At 54.4% G+C, this 20,347-nt stretch overlaps 1 protein-coding gene across 2 annotated transcripts in view; it reads right to left on the bottom strand.

The window, feature by feature from the left end:
* Positions 1–17,662, bottom strand: part of CD80 (CD80 molecule) — a 41,556-nt gene extending 23,894 nt beyond the window's left edge. For both annotated transcript variants that reach the window (XM_064152139.1, XM_064152140.1), the window contains exon 1: positions 17,422–17,662. In XM_064152139.1, coding sequence (XP_064008209.1) covers positions 17,422–17,473 — 52 coding nt within the window. In that variant the 5' untranslated portion in view covers positions 17,474–17,662. The remainder of the gene's footprint in view (positions 1–17,421) is intronic.
* Positions 17,663–20,347: the final 2,685 nt, after the last annotated feature.

Raw genomic sequence — 20,347 nt, 5'->3', positions numbered from 1 at the left:
GAGTAGGCGTAGAGTAAATGTCAGGGTCACATCACATCATGAGTTGCAGGAAGTTGGCCACATCTTGCCCCTAAGAGTCTCCTTTGCAACCAAAAGGAGAACAAAAACCTCCCAGGCAGTACATGTGCAGGAGCTGGAAACTCCTGCTGATGTCACACCTACCCTTAAAAGGCTCTGCAGCCTTGAAACTGCAACTTGAATGCTGCAAGCCTGAAGGAACCGAAGTCCACTAAGAGTCATTCAGTCCCACAGAAGTCCCCTTTCAGTTTAAAGGTGAACTGCAAATCAAAAATGAAAATCCAGGTTTGTCCCATGTGTGTGCTGAGTGCTCTCTGTGAGCAGGCAGAGGTGGATGCAAGCACAGTGGAAATCACAGTACCACCAAGGTTGGAAGAGACCTCACAGATCATCAAGTCCAACCCTTTACCACAGAGCTCAAGGCCAGACCACGGCACCAAGTGCCACGTCCAGTCCTGCCTTGAACAGCTCCAGGGATGGCGAATCCACCACCTCCCCGGGCAGCCCATTCCAGTGTCCAATGACTCTCTCAGGGAAGAACTTTCTCCTCAACTCCAAGTGCAGGGTGCTGCACTTTGGCCACAGCAACCCCATGCAGAGATACAGGCTGGGGTCGGAGTGGCTGGAGAGCAGCCAGACAGAGAGGGATCTGGGGGTGCTGATTGATACCCACCTGAACATGAGCCAGCAGTGTGCCCAGGTGGCCAAGAGAGCCAGTGGCATCCTGGCCTGCATCAGGAATGGTGTGGTCAGCAGGAGCAGGGAGGTCATTCTGCCCCTGTACTCTGCACTGCTTAGACCACACCTTGAGTGCTGTGTTCAGTTCTGGGCCCCCCAGTTTAGGAGGGACATTGAGATGCTTGAGTGTGTCCAGAGAAGGGCAATGAGGCTGGGGAGAGGCCTTGAGCACAGCCCTACGAGGAGAGGCTGAGGGAGCTGGGATTGGTTAGCCTGGAGAAGAGGAGGCTCAGGGGTGACCTTATTGCTGTCTGCAACTACCTGAGGGGAGGTTGTGGCCAGGAGGAGGTTGCTCTCTTCTCTCAGGTGGCCAGCACCAGAACAAGAGGACACAGCCTCAGGCTGCACCAGGGGAGATTTAGGCTGGAGGTGAGGAGAAAGTTCTTCCCTGAGAGAGTCATTGGACACTGGAATGGGCTGCCCGGGGAGGTGGTGGAGTCGCCGTCCCTGGAGCTGTTCAAGGCAGGACTGGACGTGGCACTTGGTGCCATGGTCTGGCCTTGAGCTCTGTGGTAAAGGGTTGGACTTGATGATCTGTGAGGTCTCTTCCAACCCTGATGATACTGTGGTACTGTGATACTGTGATTGTTCTAGAGAACAGAAAATCCTTTCTCTTCCCACCTGCCCCCTTGCTGTGCACTCACATCTCTCCATCACTGGAAGCCTGCAGCATGTGGCAATGCTGAACCCATGAAAGGGTCAACTTTCTGCCTTCTGGGCAGAAAACCATCCTGCATTCAAACTTAGCCTGTGCTGCAGATGCCCCAGAGAGCAGTGCTAATTAGAACAGGAAAGTGAGTGTAGAGGTAACCCATCCTTTCCTCTTCATTCTGAGTCACCAGGCAGGACACCACTTCAGCCTCTACCCCTATTTCCTCCACTTCTTGCCTAAGCCATGTTTCAGAAGTTTCCCAGCCACAAAGTGCTTGGATAGCCTTGACCACACATACAGTCAGGTGGAACAGGAGAGCAGATTGCTTCTGGGACAGAAGTCTTGCAGAGATACTTGGCTGTAAAATGCAGCAGAAGAACATGGGAGGCCCTAGAGAAGCAGTGCTAAACTGTTGGAAATGAAGATGATTCGTGGTGGACAGAAGCAATTTGCTCACTTTCCCCTCTGCTTTCCACTTCTCTGCCATTCTGGAGAGTGTTGCCTTTTTCACTTGGTCTTATCTCACCTTGCCTTGCTTTGCACGTAACCCACAAAGCAGTGCATGTGAAGGAAAGGCCTTTCTGCTTGGGGCTGGACTGCTTTGCCCCTGTGCAAGTAGCAGGCAAGAGAGTGGATCTAGACTGACACCTGTGCAAAAGTCTCTGGGGTGAATTGTTGGTGGCCTTCCAAAGCCAGGAGGGTCAAACCAGCCTTGTGTGCTGTTCTCTCCTAGGGCTACCTACTTATCATTGCAACAACAACTGGTGTCTCTTGCAATGAAATTATTGGCAGCACTGAATTTGCCCAGGAATGTGCACCTGGGACTCCTGCTCTGATGGGGCACAGACACCTTTCTCATTCTCCAGCTGTGTGTGGCTGGAGCAGGAACAGCGAGGCCAGCAGGACAAAGGAGGTCATCCTGCCCCTGTGCTCAGCACTGCTCAGGCCACACCTCGAGTGCTGTGTCCAGTTCTGGGCTCCTCAATTCAAGAGAGATGTTGAGGTGCTGGAAGGTGTCCAGAGAAGGGCAGCAAGGCTGAGGAGGAGCCTAGAGCACAGCCCTGTGAGGAGAGGCTGAGGGAGCTGGGGGTGTGCAGCCTGCAGCAGAGGAGGCTCAGGGCAGAGCTCATTGCTGTCTGCAGCTGCCTGAAGGGAGGCTGTAGCCAGGTGGGGTTGATTTCTTCTGCCAGACAAGCAGCAACAGAAGAAGGGGACACAGTGTGAAGCTGTGGCAGGGGAGGTCTAGGCTGGATGTTGTTAGGAAGTTGTTGTCAGAGAGAGTGATTGGCATTGGAATGGGCTGCCCAGGGAGGTGGTGGAGTGGCTGTGCCTGGAGGTGTTGAAGCCAAGCCTGGCTGTGGCACTTAGTGCCATGGTCTGGTTGAAGAGAAGACATCCCAAACTGAAACAGAGACACACTTCACTCAGCTGCAGTTTCACTCAGTCTCACTTCCCTGTACCTGCTCACACTTCCCAAACATAGCTGCAGCAGTCAAGTGATGGCATTAATCACAGTTGATGATGATGTCACGGCAGACCTGAAGCAGTGACATGGGTTAGGAACTTCCCACACACACACACTATTTGAAATTCACCAGACTAGCCCAGAGAGCTTCACAGGCTCACAGGATATTAAGGGTTGGAAGGGACCCAAGGAGATCGAGTCCAACCCCCCTGCCAGAGCAGGGCAATGCTATCTAACACAGATCACAAAGGAACACATCCAGACAGGCCTGGAAAGGCTCCAGAGAAGGAGACTCCACAACCTCTCTGGGCAGCCTGTGCCAGGACTCTGGGACCCTTACAGTAAAGAAGTTCCCCCTTGGGTTGAGCTGGAACCTCCTGTGCTGCAGCTTACACCCATTGCTGCTTGTGCTATCCCAGGGAGCAGTGAGCAGAGCCTGTCCCCCCCCTCCTGGCAGCCTTCAGACACTCAAACATTGATCCAATCCCCTCTCAGTCTTCTCTTCTCCAGACTAAGCAGCCTCAGGGCCCTCAGCCTCTCCTCCAGTGCCCTCATCATCCTCCTAGCCCTCCGCTGGAGCCTCTCCAGCATGTCCCTGTCCCTCTTCATCTAGGGAGCCCAAAACTGAACACAGTATTCAAGGTGAGGTCTCGGCAGGGCAGAGCAGAGGGGCAGGAGAACCTCCCTTGCTCTGCTGGACACACTCTGCCTAATACACCCCAGGATCCCATTGGCCTTCTTGGCCACAAGGGCACATTGCTGTGCCATGGATGTTCTCCACCAGCACCCCCAGGTCCCTCTCCACAGAGCTGCTCTCCAGCAGTCACCTCCCAGCCTGGACTGCTGCAGTTTATTATCCCTCCCCAGGTGCAGGACTCTGCACTTGTCCTTGTTGAACCTCATCTGGTCCCTCTGTGCCCAGCTCTCAGTCTGCCCAGGTCAGCCAAGCCTCCCAGCTTGGTGTCATCAGCAGACTTGCTGAGCAGACTCTGTCTGTCTGATCTCTCATCCATGTCATTGATGAAGATGTTGAACAGGACTGGCCCCAGCACTGATCCCTGGGGGACACCACTGGTCACAGCTCTCCAGCTGGACCTGGCACCATTGATCAGCACCCTCTGAACTCTCTCTTGCAACCAGTTCCTAACCCACCTCACTGCCTGCTCCTCCATCCCACACTTCCTCAGCTTGCTCACTAAACTGCCATGGGAGATGGTGTCAAAGGCCTTGCTAAGGTCAAGGCAGACTACATCCACTGCTCTCCCTGAATCTACCCACTCAGCTATGGCATCACAGAATGCTTTCAGGTCAGTGAAGCAGGACTGCCCCTTGGAAGCAAGAGGAAGCTCTACTTACAGCACAGCCAAATTTGCAAGCATATCCACGCAGTATTTACACCATGGTGTCAATGGTGGTTACAATTATGCACCAACTAAAAACTACACAGAAATCCAAACTTCCTCTCAGACAAAAAAACTCCAAGCTGCTTCCCTCTTTCTCCCTCTCCATCTCAGGCAGACAAACACAACAAGCAGCAAAGCTTAGGTATTACCTAAGGTCAGAGGAGAGCTATTTAGATCTGATCAGAGGAGGAATGAGCAGGGCAATGTCCCAGGACAAAGTGAGGGAAGATTATTTACATGGTAGCTTTGTATTCCCCTCAGCAAACCAATGAATGACAGACATCATCATTATTTTCTTTTCACAACCAATGACCTAATTCCTCTCATTAAAATACTCCAATCAGCCTCAAACCAGCACAAGTAGGGAAAGGGCTCCAAGAGGGTTCCCTGAAAGCTGATCTCTGTTTGTTCTTGTGCTGTAACTTGGGAGTACCCTCCCTGGAGCAGCATAGCAAGGGCAGGGCACCCCTTAGGTGGCTTTATGCACTTCCCATCTTCATGTTCCTCCCAAACAAAGCAGTGCCTCTGCTGGGACTGGCTCTGCCACATCCAGCCCCTCTGCTGGGACTGGCTCTGCCACATCAAGCAGTACAACGACTGCAATACCCTCAGGGCATTTGGGTGCCTGTCTCCTTCAGCAGCCTTTATTCACTTTTAATATTGTGTTTCATGTGCAAAGTTTTGAGTGAAGAAAACCTTGAAGTCATAATCATAGAATTATAGAATCAGCCAGGTTAGAAGAGAGCTCCAAGCTCAGCCAGCCCAACCTAGCACCCAGCCCTGGCCAATCAACCAGACCATGGCACTAAGTGCCCCAGCCAGGCTTGGCTTCAACACCTCCAGGCACAACCACTCCACCACCTCCCTGGGCAGCCCATTCCAATGCCAATCACTCTCTCTGACAACAACTTCCTAACAACATCCAGCCTAGACCTCCCCTGGCACAAGTTCAGACTGTGTCCCCTTGTTCTGTTGCTGCTTGCCTGGCAGCAGAGCCCAACCCCACCTGGCTACAGCCTCCCTTCAGGGAGCTGCAGACAGCAATGAGCTCTGCCCTGAGCCTCCTCTGCTGCAGGCTGCACACCCCCAGCTCCCTCAGCCTCTCCTCACAGGGCTCTGCTCCAGGCCCCTCCCCAGCCTTGCTGCCCTTCTCTGGACACCTTCCAGCACCTCAACATCTCTCTTGAATTGAGGAGCCCAGAACTGGACACAGCACTCAAGGGGTGGCCTGAGCAGTGCTGAGCACAGGGGCACAAGAACCTTCCTTGTCCTGCTGCCCACACTGCTCCTGAGCCAGCCCAGGATGCCATTGGCTCTGCTGCCCACCTGGGCACTGCTGCCTCCTCTTCAGCTCCTCTCTGCCAGCACCCCCAGCTCCCTCTCTGCCTGGCTGCTCTCAGCCACTCTGGCCCCAGCCTGTAGTGCTGCTTGGGGTTGTTGTGGCCAAAGTGTAGAACCCTGCACTTGGCCTTGTTCAGTCTCATCCCATTGGCCTCTGCCCACCCATCCAGCCTGGCCAGGTCCCTCTGCAGGGCTCTGCTACCCTCCAACAGCTCCACAGCTGCTCCTAGCTTGGTGTCATCTGCAAACTCACTGATGCTGGACTCAATCCCCTCATCCATTTTGCATATTTTAGTTCCTTTTGAGATCAGCTTCCTGCCTTTGGCTCAGCACTCTTACAGTTTCCCAGTCTGGGGGCAGAAACTAGATGTGGCAGTTGTGTAAGAGAGGCCTTGGGGGGAGATTTGTCACACACCAAGACAAAAATAAGTTTGTTCATGTCTTTTCTCCCTGCAGACTCTGTCCCTTGCTGACTGCATCACTTTGTGCTTCCTCCCAGCTGAAGATGTTCTCAGATAATGTTCCTATTTCCCCCAGTACCACTGCCATGCCTGTGCTGCTGTCCTTGCAGCACTGCTTTTGAAGTTGAGGTCCTACCCCCTGCTTAAGGCCACATTTTGATTCAGGGCTTGCTAAACCTCACTGCTCTGCATGCTCCAAGTAGCCAGCCCAGCCTGGAAACTAACAGAAGGCAAAAGGTACCCAGTAACCAGGAAAACCAAATATGATACCTCTCATATAAACCCACTTAAAACTGCAAAATTACAAGTGTTTTCTCTTTGTCTTCTGAAGTAGTTGCCCACAGCCATAGCAATATCCACCAGTGCAGCTTACAGTGCTGCAGGCCTGCAGGCAATCTCCTGCTAGAAAAACCTGGTCCCTGCACAGGCACTAACTCACAGACACCCTGAAAATGACAACCTTGACAACAACCCCTGCAGCTAGAGAAGAGATTAAACAGCCCCACATGAAAGTACAGCCTGGTGAATGGTAATTGCATCAGGAATGGTGTGGCCAGCAGGAGCAGGGAGGTCATTCTGCCCCTGTACTCTGCACTGCTTAGACCACACCTTGAGTGCTGTGTTCAGTTCTGGGCCCCCCAGTTTAGGAGGGACATTGAGATGCTTGAGTGTGTCCAGAGAAGGGCGACGAGGCTGGGGAGAGGCCTTGAGCACAGCCCTACGAGGAGAGGCTGAGGGAGCTGGGATTGGTTAGCCTGGAGAAGAGGAGGCTCAGGGGAGACCTCATTGCTGTCTGCAACTACCTGAGGGGTGGTTGTGGCCAGGAGGAGGTTGCTCTCTTCTCTCAGGTGGCCAGCACCAGAACGAGAGGACACAGCCTCAGGCTGTGCCAGGGGAGATTTAGGCTGGAGGTGAGGAGAAAGTTCTTCCCTGAGAGAGTCATTGGGCACTGGAATGGGCTGCCCGGGGAGGTGGTGGAGTCGCCGTCCCTGGGGCTGTTCAAGGCAGGACTGGACGTGGCACTTGGTGCCATGGTCTGGCCTTGAGCTCTGTGCTAAAGGGTTGGACTTGATGATCTGTGAGGTCTCTTCCAACCCTGGTGATACTGTGATAATTAATTGGAGTATGACTAATGGAGCAAGACCAAGGCAGTTCAGAAGTGTGAGAAAGCTGCAAGAGCCAGAGGGAGTGAAATGAGAAACTCGGACAGAAGCCACTGGAGGTACCAGCTGGGAGCGTCACAGGACAGGGCAATGCAGGGCAGAGGCTCTCTGGGTTGGTAAGGAGCAGTGTCTGACAGCGAGGTCTGTTCAGACTGGAGTGCTTCCCTCAGCACAGTGATGAAATCCTTGCTTGGCAGGCAGTGGGAACTGCATTTGAGGGCAGCTGCCATGGTGCGAGCAGCGGTGCGCAGCGGCGCTTGCCTCGACGACTCTTTCCATCAGCTTTTTGTATGACATGGTTAAGCCTTCTGGGCTCACCAAAAAGTGAGCAGCTTTTGAGCACAGCATGGTTAGAGATGCCACCATTAGCCAGCAGTCAGCACTTCCATTTTCAGCCAGGCAGTCCCCTGGGACAAACGATGCTTCAAAGGCGTAACAGTGAGAAAGCAGAAGTAAAGCCTGTGGCCTTTCCGTGGTGGGAAAGACCTCCTGAGACTCTAAAGGGTGATGTCCCTCCAAGGAGGCTGAACAGCTACAGTTTAAACATGAAGTTCATCTCTTTAAAAACAAACCCAACCTCCTCTCATCAAGCAAACAGACTTCACTGCACCCAGCACATTGAGTTGGCCACCTCATGGAAAACACCACATCTATGCGTGCACAGTGCTTGTAGTAGGAAGCAAGCTCAAAAGGAAGGAGGTTGCTTTGAATATGGGAATTCTCCTCCAGCCTGGCATCACCCCAGGGTGCAGCCAGATGGGAAACTGACAGTGAACTCATGCCTTCCCCACATAAAGAGAGGGGATATGGCTCCTCTTCTCCTTCCAACCCCACGTGCTTTCCAGAGGCTGGCTCAGTACAACCACACTGGCATAAAGCAAGGGGGAGAAAAAAAAACCCTTCTGCTAAGCTGGAAGGTGAACTAGCCATAGAATGAACCAGGTTGGAAGAGGCCTCCAGTATCATCCTGTCCAACCTATCACCCAGCCCTATCCAGTCAACCAGACCATGGCACTAAGTGCCTCATCTGGTCCTCTTAGCAGGGACAATAGCTCCAAGTGCAGGGTGCTGCACTTTGGCCACAACAACCCCATGCAGAGATACAGGCTGGGGTCAGAGTGGCTGGAGAGCAGCCAGACAGAGAGGGATCTGGGGGTGCTGATTGATACCAGCCTGAACATGAGCCAGCAGTGTGCCCAGGTGGCCAAGAGAGCCAGTGGCATCCTGGCCTGCATCAGGAATGGTGTGGCCAGCAGGAGCAGGGAGGTCATTCTGCCCCTGTACTCTGCACTGCTTAGACCACACCTTGAGTGCTGTGTTCAGTTCTGGGCCCCCCAGTTTAGGAGGGACATTGAGATGCTTGAGCATGTCCAGAGAAGGGCGACGAGGCTGGGGAGAGGCCTTGAGCACAGCCCTACGAGGAGAGGCTGAGGGAGCTGGGATTGGTTAGCCTGGAGAAGAGGAGGCTCAGGGCAGACCTTATTGCTGTCTGCAACTACCTGAGGGGTGGTTGTGGCCAGGAGGAGGTTGCTCTCTTCTCTCAGGTGGCCAGCACCAGAACAAGAGGACACAGCCTCAGGCTGTGCCAGGGGAGATTTAGGCTGGAGGTGAGGAGAAAGTTCTTCCCTGAGAGAGTCATTGGACACTGGAATGGGCTGCCCGGGGAGGTGGTGGAGTCGCCGTCCCTGGAGCTGTTCAAGGCAGGACTGGACGTGGCACTTGGTGCCATGGTCTGGCCTTGAGCTCTGTGGTAAAGGGTTGGACTTGATGATCTGTGAGGTCTCTTCCAACCCTGATGATACTGTGACATCCCTAACTAGATCAGGTTGCCCAGAGTCTTGTCAAGACTCACCTTGGACCATCCAAGAATCAGACACATAACACAACCAGTGCACAGGAGAGGAGGATCATGTAGCTAGAAGCAGAGGAGAGAGGAGCAGAAGAAGTTCTTCACAAAGGGAGTGATTTGCTGTTGGAATGAGCTGCCTGCAGAGCTGGTTGAGGTGCTTAAAAGGAGACTGGATAAGGCACTTAGTGCCATGGTTTCATTAATTAGAAGGTGACAAATAATAGGTTGGACTCAATGATCCCAAAGGTCTTTTCCAACCTGGTTAGTTCTGACTCTATTCTGATTACAACTTCACCTTATGGTGGTAGTGACCTGTTTAGCCTTTTAGCTCTGCAGCTGGTCTGCATTCCCCTCTGTGGTACACAGTACTGAGTGCAAGAGCAAACTGGCACTAAAGAGAGCAGGCTGACTGCTGCAGAACACTAACTCAGTACTCAAATCACAATCATTTGCCACCATGCAACAAGTAGATATGGCTGTTGGTGTGTTTAAGATGCATTCTTCTAAGTTATTAGGAATAGGCTTGGTGTTAGGAGGAAGTTGTTGGCAGAGAGAGTGATTGGCATTGGAATGGGCTGCCCAGGGAGGTGGTTGTGTCGTGCCTGGAGGTGTTGAAGCCAATCCTGGCTGGGGCACTTAGTGCCATGGTCTGGTTGATTGGCCAGGGCTGGGTGCTAGGTTGGGCTGGCTGAGCTTGGAGCTCTCTTCCAACCTGCTTGATTCTATGATTCTATATGCTTCAGCAGGACAGGGAGCAAAACCCACTCAAGCTGCCCCAAACTAGGGTCCTGCCCATACAAGCCTGCTAGAGGAGGTCAGGGACACATGGCTGACCACAGGGAGCATATGTGAGCTGGCAGAGCTGCCTCCTGGCAAATTCAGGACTGGCAGCCAACACTGCCAACATATTTGATGGGACAGGGCTGGGTGCTAGGTTGGACTGGATGAGCTTGGAGGTCTCTTCCAACCTGGATGATTCTACAGTTCTATGATTCTAAGGCAGGGGAATAGCTCCCTCAATGACAGCCTTCTTGTGGCCTTCCAGTGTCTGAAGGGGGCCTGCAAAAAATGCTGGGGAAGGACTTTTCAGGATATCAGGGAGTGACAGGACTGGGGGAATGGAGCAAAGCTGGAGGAGGATGGGATCAGGCTGGACATGAGGAGGAAGTTCTTCAGCATGAGAGTGGAAGGGACCACAAGGATCAGCCAGTTCCAACCCCCCTGCCATGCCCAGGGACACCCTACCCTAGAGCAGGCTGCACACAGCCTCAGCCAGCCTGGCCTCAAACACCTCCAGCCATGGGGCCTCAACCACCTCCCTGGGCACCCCATGCCAGCCTCTCACCACTCTCCTGCTCAACAACTTCCTCCTCACCTCCAGCCTCACTCTCCCCACCTCCAGCTTTGCTCCATTCCCCCCACTCCTGGCCCTCCCTCACAGCCTCAAAAGTCCCTCCCCAGCTTTTTTGGAGCCCCTTCAGATCCTGGCAGGCCACAAGAAGGTCACCTGGGAGCCTCCTCTGCTCCAGCCTGCACAGCCCCAACTCTTTCAGTCTGTGCTCACAGCAGAGCTGCTGCAGCCTCTGAGCATCCTCCTGGCCCTGCTCTGGGCTCCAGAACTGGATGCAGTACTCCAGGTGGGGTCTCAGCAGAGCACAGCAGAGGGGCAGAATCCCCTCCCTGGCCCTGCTGGCCACACTTCTGCTGCTGCAGCCCAGGCTCTGCTTGGCTTTCTGGGCTGCAAGTGCACACTGCTGGCTCCAGTTGAGCTTCTCCTCCAGCAGCACCCCCAAGTCCCTCTCCTCAGAGCTGCTCTCCAGACACTCACTGCCCAGCCTGGATTTGTGCTTGGCATTGCCCCGACCCAGCTGCAGAACCTTGCCCTTGGTCTTATTGATCCTCCTGAGCTTGGCTTGTGCCCACCTCTGCAGCCTGTCCAGGTGCCTCTGGATGGATCCCTGCCCTCCAGCCTGGCTGCTGCACCACACAGCTTGGTGTGGGCAGCAAACTTGCTGAGGCTGCACTCAGTGCCTCTATCCATGGCATCTGCAGAGATGCTGTAAAAGACTGTTCCCAGGACTGATCCCAGAGGGACTTCACTTGTCACTGGCCTCCACTGGGACATTACATGGCCTATCCCTAGAACGTTCACCTCTCCACTCAGTGCTTTTACTTCTAATGTATCTCTGTTCCAAATATTTTCACGTCTGAGCTAGAAACCAGCTCCAACAGCCACAGTACCACAGACATCTCCTTTCTGCACGTCTGGAACCCGAGGAGGCAGAAATTCATCCGAAAAGAAAGAGAAATTAAAACCCCAGCTGAAGGCAGAAAGCTCAAGCAGACAGAAACTCAATTTGCAACCGGCGATGGAGGGGGCAAATCCGACACCTAAAGCAAGGTTTCTGCCCTGAGATCTGCCCCCTGCACCACCCACGCTGGAGCTGGCATGGGGACTAGGGGCCAAGCACCCAAAGCTCATTGATACTTCAGTATTTGTGTGTGTGGTGGTAGTGGTGGTATGCAAAACAGGGAATCTTTTCTCATTCTCCTCCTTTGCTCCACGCCAAACTCTTTGTTGGCAGTAATAAGCGAGAGGGGACTCCCAGAGTGAGCTACTTATGAGCCAGTGAGTAGTTGCAACGTGGAGGGAAGGGGATATTTCCAACCCCCTTAACTCCACAGTATCTCAAGAAAGTTGTAGGGATTTTCCTCCAAACTTCCCAAAAAATTTCACCACTGGGAAGTAACCAAGGACTAGGAAGTGCCCAGCTAGAAGGAAAGGCTCAGGGAAGCTGAAAAGCAACAGTCCTTGGACACAAAGCTGGGCTTGCTAGGTCCCTGCCATCAGTGCCTACGCCACACTGGCACACAGGGCAGGGAAAGGTCATACTGAGTGGCCTCACAAACTCACAGCACAGCTATGGTTGGAAAAGACCTTCAAGATCATCATAGAATCAGCCAGGTTGGAAGAGACCTCCAAGCTCAGCCAGTCCAACCTAGCACCCAGCCCTGGCCAATCAACCAAACCATGGCACCAAATGCCCCATCCAGTCTCTTCTTGAACACCTCTAGGGAAGGTGACTCCACCACCTCCCTGGGCAGCCCATTCCCATGGCAAATGGTTACATTACCTAACTCTACCATGGCCTAGTGGTAGACCATATCCTTGAGCACCATATCTAGATGGCTTCTAAACACATTCAAGGGTGGGGACTCAACTGCTTCTCCGGGCAGCCTGCTTCAGGCTCTGAGAAATCTTTCAGTAGGGAAGTTTTTCCTAATGTAGAACTTCAACCTCCCCTAGCATAACTTGGTAACATTTCCCCTTTTCCTTCCAGCTGTGTCTTGTGAGGAGAGACAAATGCTCACCTCTATAACCTCCTTTCAGGCAGCTGCAGAGAGTAATGAGGTCTCCCCTCAGCTGCCTTCAGACTATACAACCCCAGCTGCCTCAGCCACTCCTCACAAGACTTATTCTCAACACCCTTGATTACTCCCAGCAACATTTTCCTAGTGTAAGCCACTGGGACTGAGAGCACACTGCAATCTGTAGGTAGCTGTGATGGTGCAAAGGCAGGAGAAAAACAAGTCCATGGGGGCCCCACCTCAGGTGAACCCCAAAGCACCAACATTCAATTCAAGAGGAAACAAATGTACCTACCCAGCTTGGGCACATGCAATTCCCTGTGAAATGCAATCTTCAAACCATCCTTTTTCATTAAAGCCACAAATAACACCTTCTACTGGGGCTCCACCACCTCCCTGGGCAGCCCATTCCAATGCAAATCACTCTCTCTGACAACAACTTCCTAACAACATCCAGCCTAGACCTCCCCTGCCACAGCTTGAGGCTGTGTCCCCTTGTTCTGTTGCTGCTTGCCTGGCAAAAGAGCCCAACCCCACCTGGCTACAGCCTCCCTGCAGGTAGCTGTAGACAGCAATGAGCTCTGCCCTGAGCCTCCTCTGCTGCAGGCTGCACACCCCCAGCTCCCTCAGCCTCTCCTCACAGGGCTCTGCTCCAGGCCCCTCCCCAGCCTTGCTGCCCTTCTCTGGACACCTTCCAGCACCTCAACATCTCTCTTGAATTGAGGAGCCCAGAACTGGACACAGCACTCAGGCTGTGGCCTGAGCAGTGCTGAGCACAGGGGCACAAGAACCTCCCTTGTCCTGCTGGCCACACTGCTCCTGAGCCAGCCCAGGATGCCATTGGCTCTGCTGCCCACCTGGCACTGCTGCCTCAGCTTCAGCTCCTCTCTATCAGCACCCCCAGCTCCCTCTCTGCCTGGCTGCTCTCAGCCACTCTGGCCCCAGCCTGTAGTGCTGCTTGGGTTGTTGTGGCCAAAGTGCAGAACCCTGCACTTGGCCTTGTTCAATCTCATCCCATTGGCCTCTGCCCACCCATCCAGCCTGGCCAGGTCCCTCTGCAGGGCTCTCCTACCCTCCAACAGCTCCACAGCTGCTCCTAGCTTGGTGTCATCTGCAAACTTACTGATGCTGGACCCAATCCTGTGGTGGAGAACATCAATGAAGACACTGAAGAGGACATGCCCTACATTACTCCTCACACAGGGTACAGGCAGCCTACCTGCTGCCATCCTAGTGTGCTAGCTGACATTTCTGAGCACTACAGCATGGAGGTGTGTAAGCACTAGAACACTTGGGCTAAACCCAACAACTCAAGATGTAGCCACAGGCTCTCTGTTCTGGCTTTAACTATGACTTATTGTGGTTATACACAGTCCCACGTGGTGACAGCTCTGTAAATGCTGGCCTCAGTGACTGGCTTAATGTGTGGGAAGTCACTGGGAGAGAGGCAGCAGATACTCAGGGCTTCATTTTGCCATGTCAAGGTCAGAAGTGGAGTCCTTGTGGTCCCTGTGGGCAACCTGGGAAGACATCACCTACAAACCCCAGTAAAGCTTTGAAAGTCACTTGTTTGTGGGTTCTGTGCAGTGCATTTTCAAGGTTCACTGATGTAGGAGCACCTATTATTTGAGGGCAAGACGGCAGAGTGTGTACATGTGCACACTGAGCTAGAAAGGAAGTGCAATTCTTACAGGCCTGCCAACCAACCTGCTCCTGGGGGCACCACGACTCATTGTGTGGGAAGCATCTCCCAGTTATGCCACAAGAGCCAATAAAATGCTTTCCAAACAGCTTCCCCCCTGCCCCACTCTGCCTCTTACAGAATTAAATCTCAAAGCTGTGTAGTTGCTCAGATCTGCCAAAGTCAGTCACAACAACCAAACCTTGCTGGCCTATGAATTTGTGCCTTCTGTTTCACAGTCTCACAGTATCATCAGGGTTGGAAGAGACCTCACAGATCATCAAGTCCAACCCTTCACCACAGAGCTCAAGGCCAGACCATGGCACCAAGTGCCACGTCCAGTCCTGCCTTGAACAGCTCCAGGGACGGCGACTCCACCACCTCCCCGGGCAGCCCATTCCAGTGTCCAATGACTCTCTCAGGGAAGAACTTTCTCCTCACCTCCAGCCTAAATTCTCCCCTGGCACAGCCTGAGGCTGTGTCCTCTTGTTCTGGTGCTGGCCACCTGAGAGAAGAGAGCAACCTCCTCCTGGCCACAACCTCCCCTCAGGTAGCTGTAGACAGCAATAAGGTCTCCCCTGAGCCTCCTCTTCTCCAGGCTAACCAATCCCAGCTCCCTCAGCCTCTCCTCGTAGGGCTGTGCTCAAGGCCTCTCCCCAGCCTCGTCGCCCTTCTCTGGACACGCTCAAGCATCTCAATGTCCCTCCTAAACTGGGGGGCCCAGAACTGAACACAGCACTCAAGGTGTGGTCTAAGCAGTGCAGAGTACAGGGGCAGAATGACCTCCCTGCTCCTGCTGGCCACACCATTCCTGATGCAGGCCAGGATGCCACTGGCTCTCTTGGCCACCTGGGCACACTGCTGGCTCATGTTCAGGCGGGTATCAATCAGCATCCCCAGATCCCTCTCTGTCTGGCTGCTCTCAGCCACTCTGACCCCAGCCTGTATCTCTGCATGGGGTTGTTGTGGCCAAAGTGCGGCACCCTGCACTTGGAGCTATTGAAGCCATCCCCTTGGACTCTGCCCATCTGTCCAGGTGGTCAAGGTCCTGCAGCAGAGCCCTTCTGCCCTTCAACCCAGCCACATCTGCCCCCAGCCTAGTTTGCCTACCTCCAACTCTCCCCACACTCTGGGAGCCCAATCCCAAGCTCCTGGTGCCACTGTGCTCCTTGCAGTCCCCTTGCAGCTGCCTCCTGCCCCTTCTGTTGGCTGGGCATGAGTGGGACAGTGCATGCTCTGGCTATTGGGGTGCTGCTTGTGGATAGTCAGCAGCATCCACGTAGTGGGCAAGGACACTGCATCTCTGCCAGCTCTGCTTCCTACCAAATTTGGCTGAAAGTGGGCAGGTGACCTGAAAGTTACAAGCAGGGCCCTAGACACATGAAGAAGAGATGGAAATCAGAAGAAATGACCACTCCTTTAGTAAACCATGTTGAAAAAAGTACAACCAGAGGAACACCTACCCTTCCATTATCAAGGTCCTGCTTCTGGTACTGGCCACCAGCACACATCTGACTGTGTGCCCAAGTATTGCCCACATCTGGCACTGGAATCAGCATCCTTTATAGAGAAGTTACAGGACTGGCAAATTCCATATGGTCATAACTACATTAATAACATTCCACAAGCTCTTAAACTACAGAAACACTTCTACAGGCAATACATTGACTGCTGCAGGATGTCCCTGCTTGACACCTGCTTCACAAGCACAGAAGGGGGAGGAAGGATTGCAGGGGAAGAGAGGAGAGCAGAAATTTCACGAGCAGTGTTTGAGGTGGTTGCTTTCTTTACAAGTGAGCTCTGTGATTCAATCCCTGTTAGAGTCTTTGAGTCTTGTTTTTAAGATTCTGAGGCTGAAACTCAAAATGAAACTCAGTACCAAGTATCTTCCAGTTTGTGCTAGTGTGAAGCTAGCTGGAATGTTGTGGTGAGAAGAATTAGATGCTAGGCTGTGAAAAGGAAACACTGGTGATGTCTGCTGCACTCATAGGCTTGCTGAGATGGAGAAGAACAAGGACATAAACACAGTAACACAGTAGCTGTGTGTCTCTGGGCAACTGTACTTGCTCCTTGGCTTGCTTTCTGTGTAACTAATCCTTCTACTTTCTAACCCCCCAGCCAATCCTCCAAACTCACCTTGTATGTAAGGTAAACTCTGGGATAAGGCAGAGGGGTGGAAGGGTGGTTGGGAGCCCCTCCTGGGCACTCTGGTTTCTGGCAGGGCTGTTGTGTTTCTGTATCACCTTTACCTTGTCTGTAGCTGTAACTATTGTAACTCTCTGCTTGTCTCTTGTGCTAGGCAGTGAACATAAAGCTTCATCCCTTAACTCCCAGCTGGCTGAGTCTAGTCTGAGTGATTTCATACGAGTGGAAGGGCAGGGAACACCCAAACCATCACAGAGTTTCACATCATCAACATGAAAAGCTCCTGCTTTGGTATCACTTGATTTTTAGCTTAATTTCAGCCCAGGTTTGCTCTAGAGCACTGTCAGCTGCAAGGGAACACTAAAACTGCCAGCAAGCACAGCCTACCTTTCATCCACCCAGCCTCAAACCAGTGAGTTTTGTGTGGCTTCAAGGTTAAGATTGCACACAGCTGAGAAGATTCACCTCAAGCTTACTGAGGTCAGGAGGGACCTGTGGGCTTCAGTGGCCTTGAACATGGCAAGTTCTTAGAGAAGGATGGAGCACAGCCCCTGCGGTCCTCTGATGAGGACTTGTTGGAGAATCAGAACCATGGAATCAAGCAGGTTGGAAGAGACCTCGAAGTGCATCCAGTCCAACCTATCCCCCAGCGCTATCCAGTCAACCAGACCATGTTGCTGCAGCATCTGCAGCTGTGCCTCCCTCCCTCCTGCCTGCTGTGGCCCCAAAAAGCCTCACGAAGGAAGGCGCTTGCTGCGCGTCGTGCCCGGGCAGCACAGAGCCCTGCGCCCTGCTGCTCTGCCCTGTCTCCCCCCGGCGCAGTCACTTTGAGCCATCTCAAACATCACAGGACCGCCTGGGGGCTGCACCGTACGCTCCTAGCGGGTGCTGGCAGCCCCCAAAGCGCCCTCCTTCCCTCTATCCCAGCTGACCCGAGCGGCCGCCTTGCTCCTCCGGCTCCTCATCGCCGCGGTCAGACGAGCCAGCCCACCCCCGACCCCGGCTGGCCTCAGCCTCGGCAGAGAACCCCGGGATGAGTGTCCTGGGGGCTCTGCCCGCTGCCAGCCAGCCACAGGCGCTGCTGCTGCGGCCCCGCACGGCTCCCCCGCCCCCCGCTGCCAGCCGCTGTCGCTTACCCGAGCCAAGGTGCAGGAGCGCCAGGAGCCCGAGCCGCAGGCACCCCCCCATGGCCGGCTCCGGCGGCGGGCGGGCGGGCGGGCAGGACGCCTTCCTCCCGCAGCTCCTGCGCTGCGAGCAGAGGGGGACACGGAGAGAGGAACGGCTGCAGCCTCTGCCGCTGTGCCTCCGTGCCCGCGGCCGCCCCGAAGAGCCGCAAGCCCAAACCGCCCTGCTTCCCTGCCCACAGCCGCCCAGCACCTGTGGCTTCCCCGGCCGGCGGAGCTGCAGCCGCCCTCCGAGCCAGGGAGCAGGCTACTAAGACACTCAGCCGAAGCCAGCTGCGCTTCATAAGTGCCCTCCTGCCCGCCCACGGCTTCCTCCTGGGGCGGGCGCAGGGCTGCAGCGCTGCCCAGGGACGGGCGCGGGGGACACCCCTGTGCTCCCAGGCTGGTCTGCATCACTCTCCAGCAGGCAGGCAGGAAGGCTTCGTGCTTTGGAGGAAGGAACAACCCCAAGCAGCGCTGCAGGCTGGGGACAGAGAGGCTGAGAGCAGCCAGGCAGAAAGGGACCTGGGGGTGCTGGTAGACAGGAGCTGAACATGACCCAGCAGTGTGGCCAGGAGAGCCAATGGCCATCCCCCCCCACCCCCGTCCTGTCATTACCAGACCTAGTCAGTAGTCCCTCCCCAGCCTTCCTGCAGGTCCCCTTCAGACACTGGAAGGCCACTCTAAGGTCTTCTTGAAGCCTTCTCTTCTCCAGGCTACAGAGCCCCAACTCTTGTAGCCTGTCCTCATAGTAGAGCAGCTGCAGCCCACCGAGCATCTTGGTGGCCTCCTCTGGACTGGCTCCAACAGTTCGATTTCCTTCTTGTGCTGGGGGCTCCAGCACTGTACGTAGGACTCCAGGTGAGGTCTCTCTCACCTCCTTTTAAACACTTCCAGGGATGGTGACTCCACCACCTCCCTGGGCAGCCCATTCCAATGCCAATCACTCTCTCTGACAACAACTTCCTCCTAACATCCAGCCCAGACCTGCCCTGCCACAACTTGAGACTGTGTCCCCTTCTTCTGTTGCTGGTTGCCTGGCAGCAGAGCCCAACCCCACCTGGCTACAGCCTCCCTGCAGGTAGTTGCAGACAGCAATGAGCTCTGCCCTGAGCCTCCTCTGCTGCAGGCTGCACACCCCCAGCTCCCTCAGCCTCTCCTCACAGGGCTCTGCTCCAGGCCCCTCCCCAGCCTTGCTGCCCTTCTCTCAACACCTTCCAGCACCTCAACATCTTTCTTTAGTTGAGGAGCCCAGAACTGGACACAGCACTCCAGGGGTGGCCTGAGCAGTGGTGGGCACAGGGGCAGAAGAACCTCCCTTGCCCTGTGCCCACACTGCTCTTGCTGCAGCCCAGCACAGGGCTGTGTCTGGGCTGCACTCCCACTGCAGGCTCATGTAGAGCTTTTCGTCAGCCCAGATGCACAGGTCCTTGTCCTCAGGGCTGCTCTCAGCCATTCCCCACCCAACCATTAAACCATGTTTCTCAGCACCACATCTCCAACTTTCAAAAATGTCTCCAGGGATGCTGACTCCAGCACATCCCAGAGCAGCCTGTTCCAAGGCTTTGGGGGAAGAAGTATTTCCTAATGTCCACCCTAAATTTTCTCTGGTGCAACCTGCTACCTGGGAGAAGAGACCAACTCCCACCTTGCTAAAACCTCCTTCCATGCAGCTGTAGAGAGTAAGGAGGTCTCCTCTGAGCCTTCTTTTTCCAGGTTAACAACCACCTTTCCCTCAGCCACTTCTCATAAGACTTGTGCTCTAGATCCTTCCACACCTTTGTTGCAAATAACTGGACACACTCCAGCACCTCAATGTCTTTCCAATTGTAATGGCTTAGGAACCTCCACACACACTCACGGCTTGGATGGCAACACTCTGTGCTGGGTTAGGAACTGGCTGGAGGGCCGGACCCAGAGAGTGGTGGTGAATGGTGCCACATCCAGCTGGCAGCTGTCACTAGTGGTGTCCCTCAGGGATCAGTGCTGGGCCCCATCCTCTTTAACATCTTCATAGATGATCTGGATGAGGGCATGGAGTCAGTCATCAGCAAGTGTGCAGATGACACCAAGCTGGGGGCAGATGTGGCTGGGTTGGAGGGCAGAAGGGCTCTGCAGCAGGACCTTGACCGCCTGGACAGATGGGCAGAGTCCAAGGGGATGGCTTCAATAGCTCCAAGTGCAGGGTGCTGCACTTTGGCCACAACAACTCCATGCAGAGCTACAGGCTGGGGTTGGAGTGGCTGAGAGCAGCCAGACAGAGAGGGATCTGGGGATGCTGATTGATACCCACCTGAACATGAGCCAGCAGTGTGTCCAGGTGGCCAAGAGAGACAGTGGCATCCTGGCCTGCATCAGGAATGGTGTGGTCAGCAGGAGCAGGGAGGTCATTCTGCCCCTGTACTCTGCACTGCTTAGACCACACCTTGAGTGATGTGTTCAGTTCTGGGCCCCCAGTTTAGGAGGGACATTGAGATGCTTGAGCGTGTCCAGAGAAGGGCGACGAGGCTGGGGAGAGGCCTTGAGCACAGCCCTACGAGGAGAGGCTGAGGGAGCTGGGATTGGTTAGCCTGGAGAAGAGGAGGCTCAGGGGTGACCTTATTGCTGTCTACAACTACCTGAGGGGTGGTTGTGGCCAGGAGGAGGTTGCTCTCTTCTCTCAGTTGGCCAGCACCAGAACAGGAGGACACAGCCTCAGGCTGCACCAGGGGAGATTTAGGCTGGAGGTGAGGAGAAAGTTCTTCCCTGAGAGAGTCATTGGACACTGGAATGGGCTGCCCGGGGAGGTGGTGGAGTCGCCGTCCCTGGAGCTGTTCAAGGCAGGATTGGACGTGGCACTTGGTGCCATGGTCTGGCCTTGAGCTCTGTGGTAAAGGGTTGGACTTGATGATCTGTGAGG

Source organism: Pogoniulus pusillus, chromosome 12 (assembly GCF_015220805.1).
Source record: "Pogoniulus pusillus isolate bPogPus1 chromosome 12, bPogPus1.pri, whole genome shotgun sequence".
Lineage (NCBI taxonomy): Eukaryota > Metazoa > Chordata > Aves > Piciformes > Lybiidae > Pogoniulus > Pogoniulus pusillus.
This window is presented reverse-complemented; position numbering and strand designations above follow the sequence as displayed.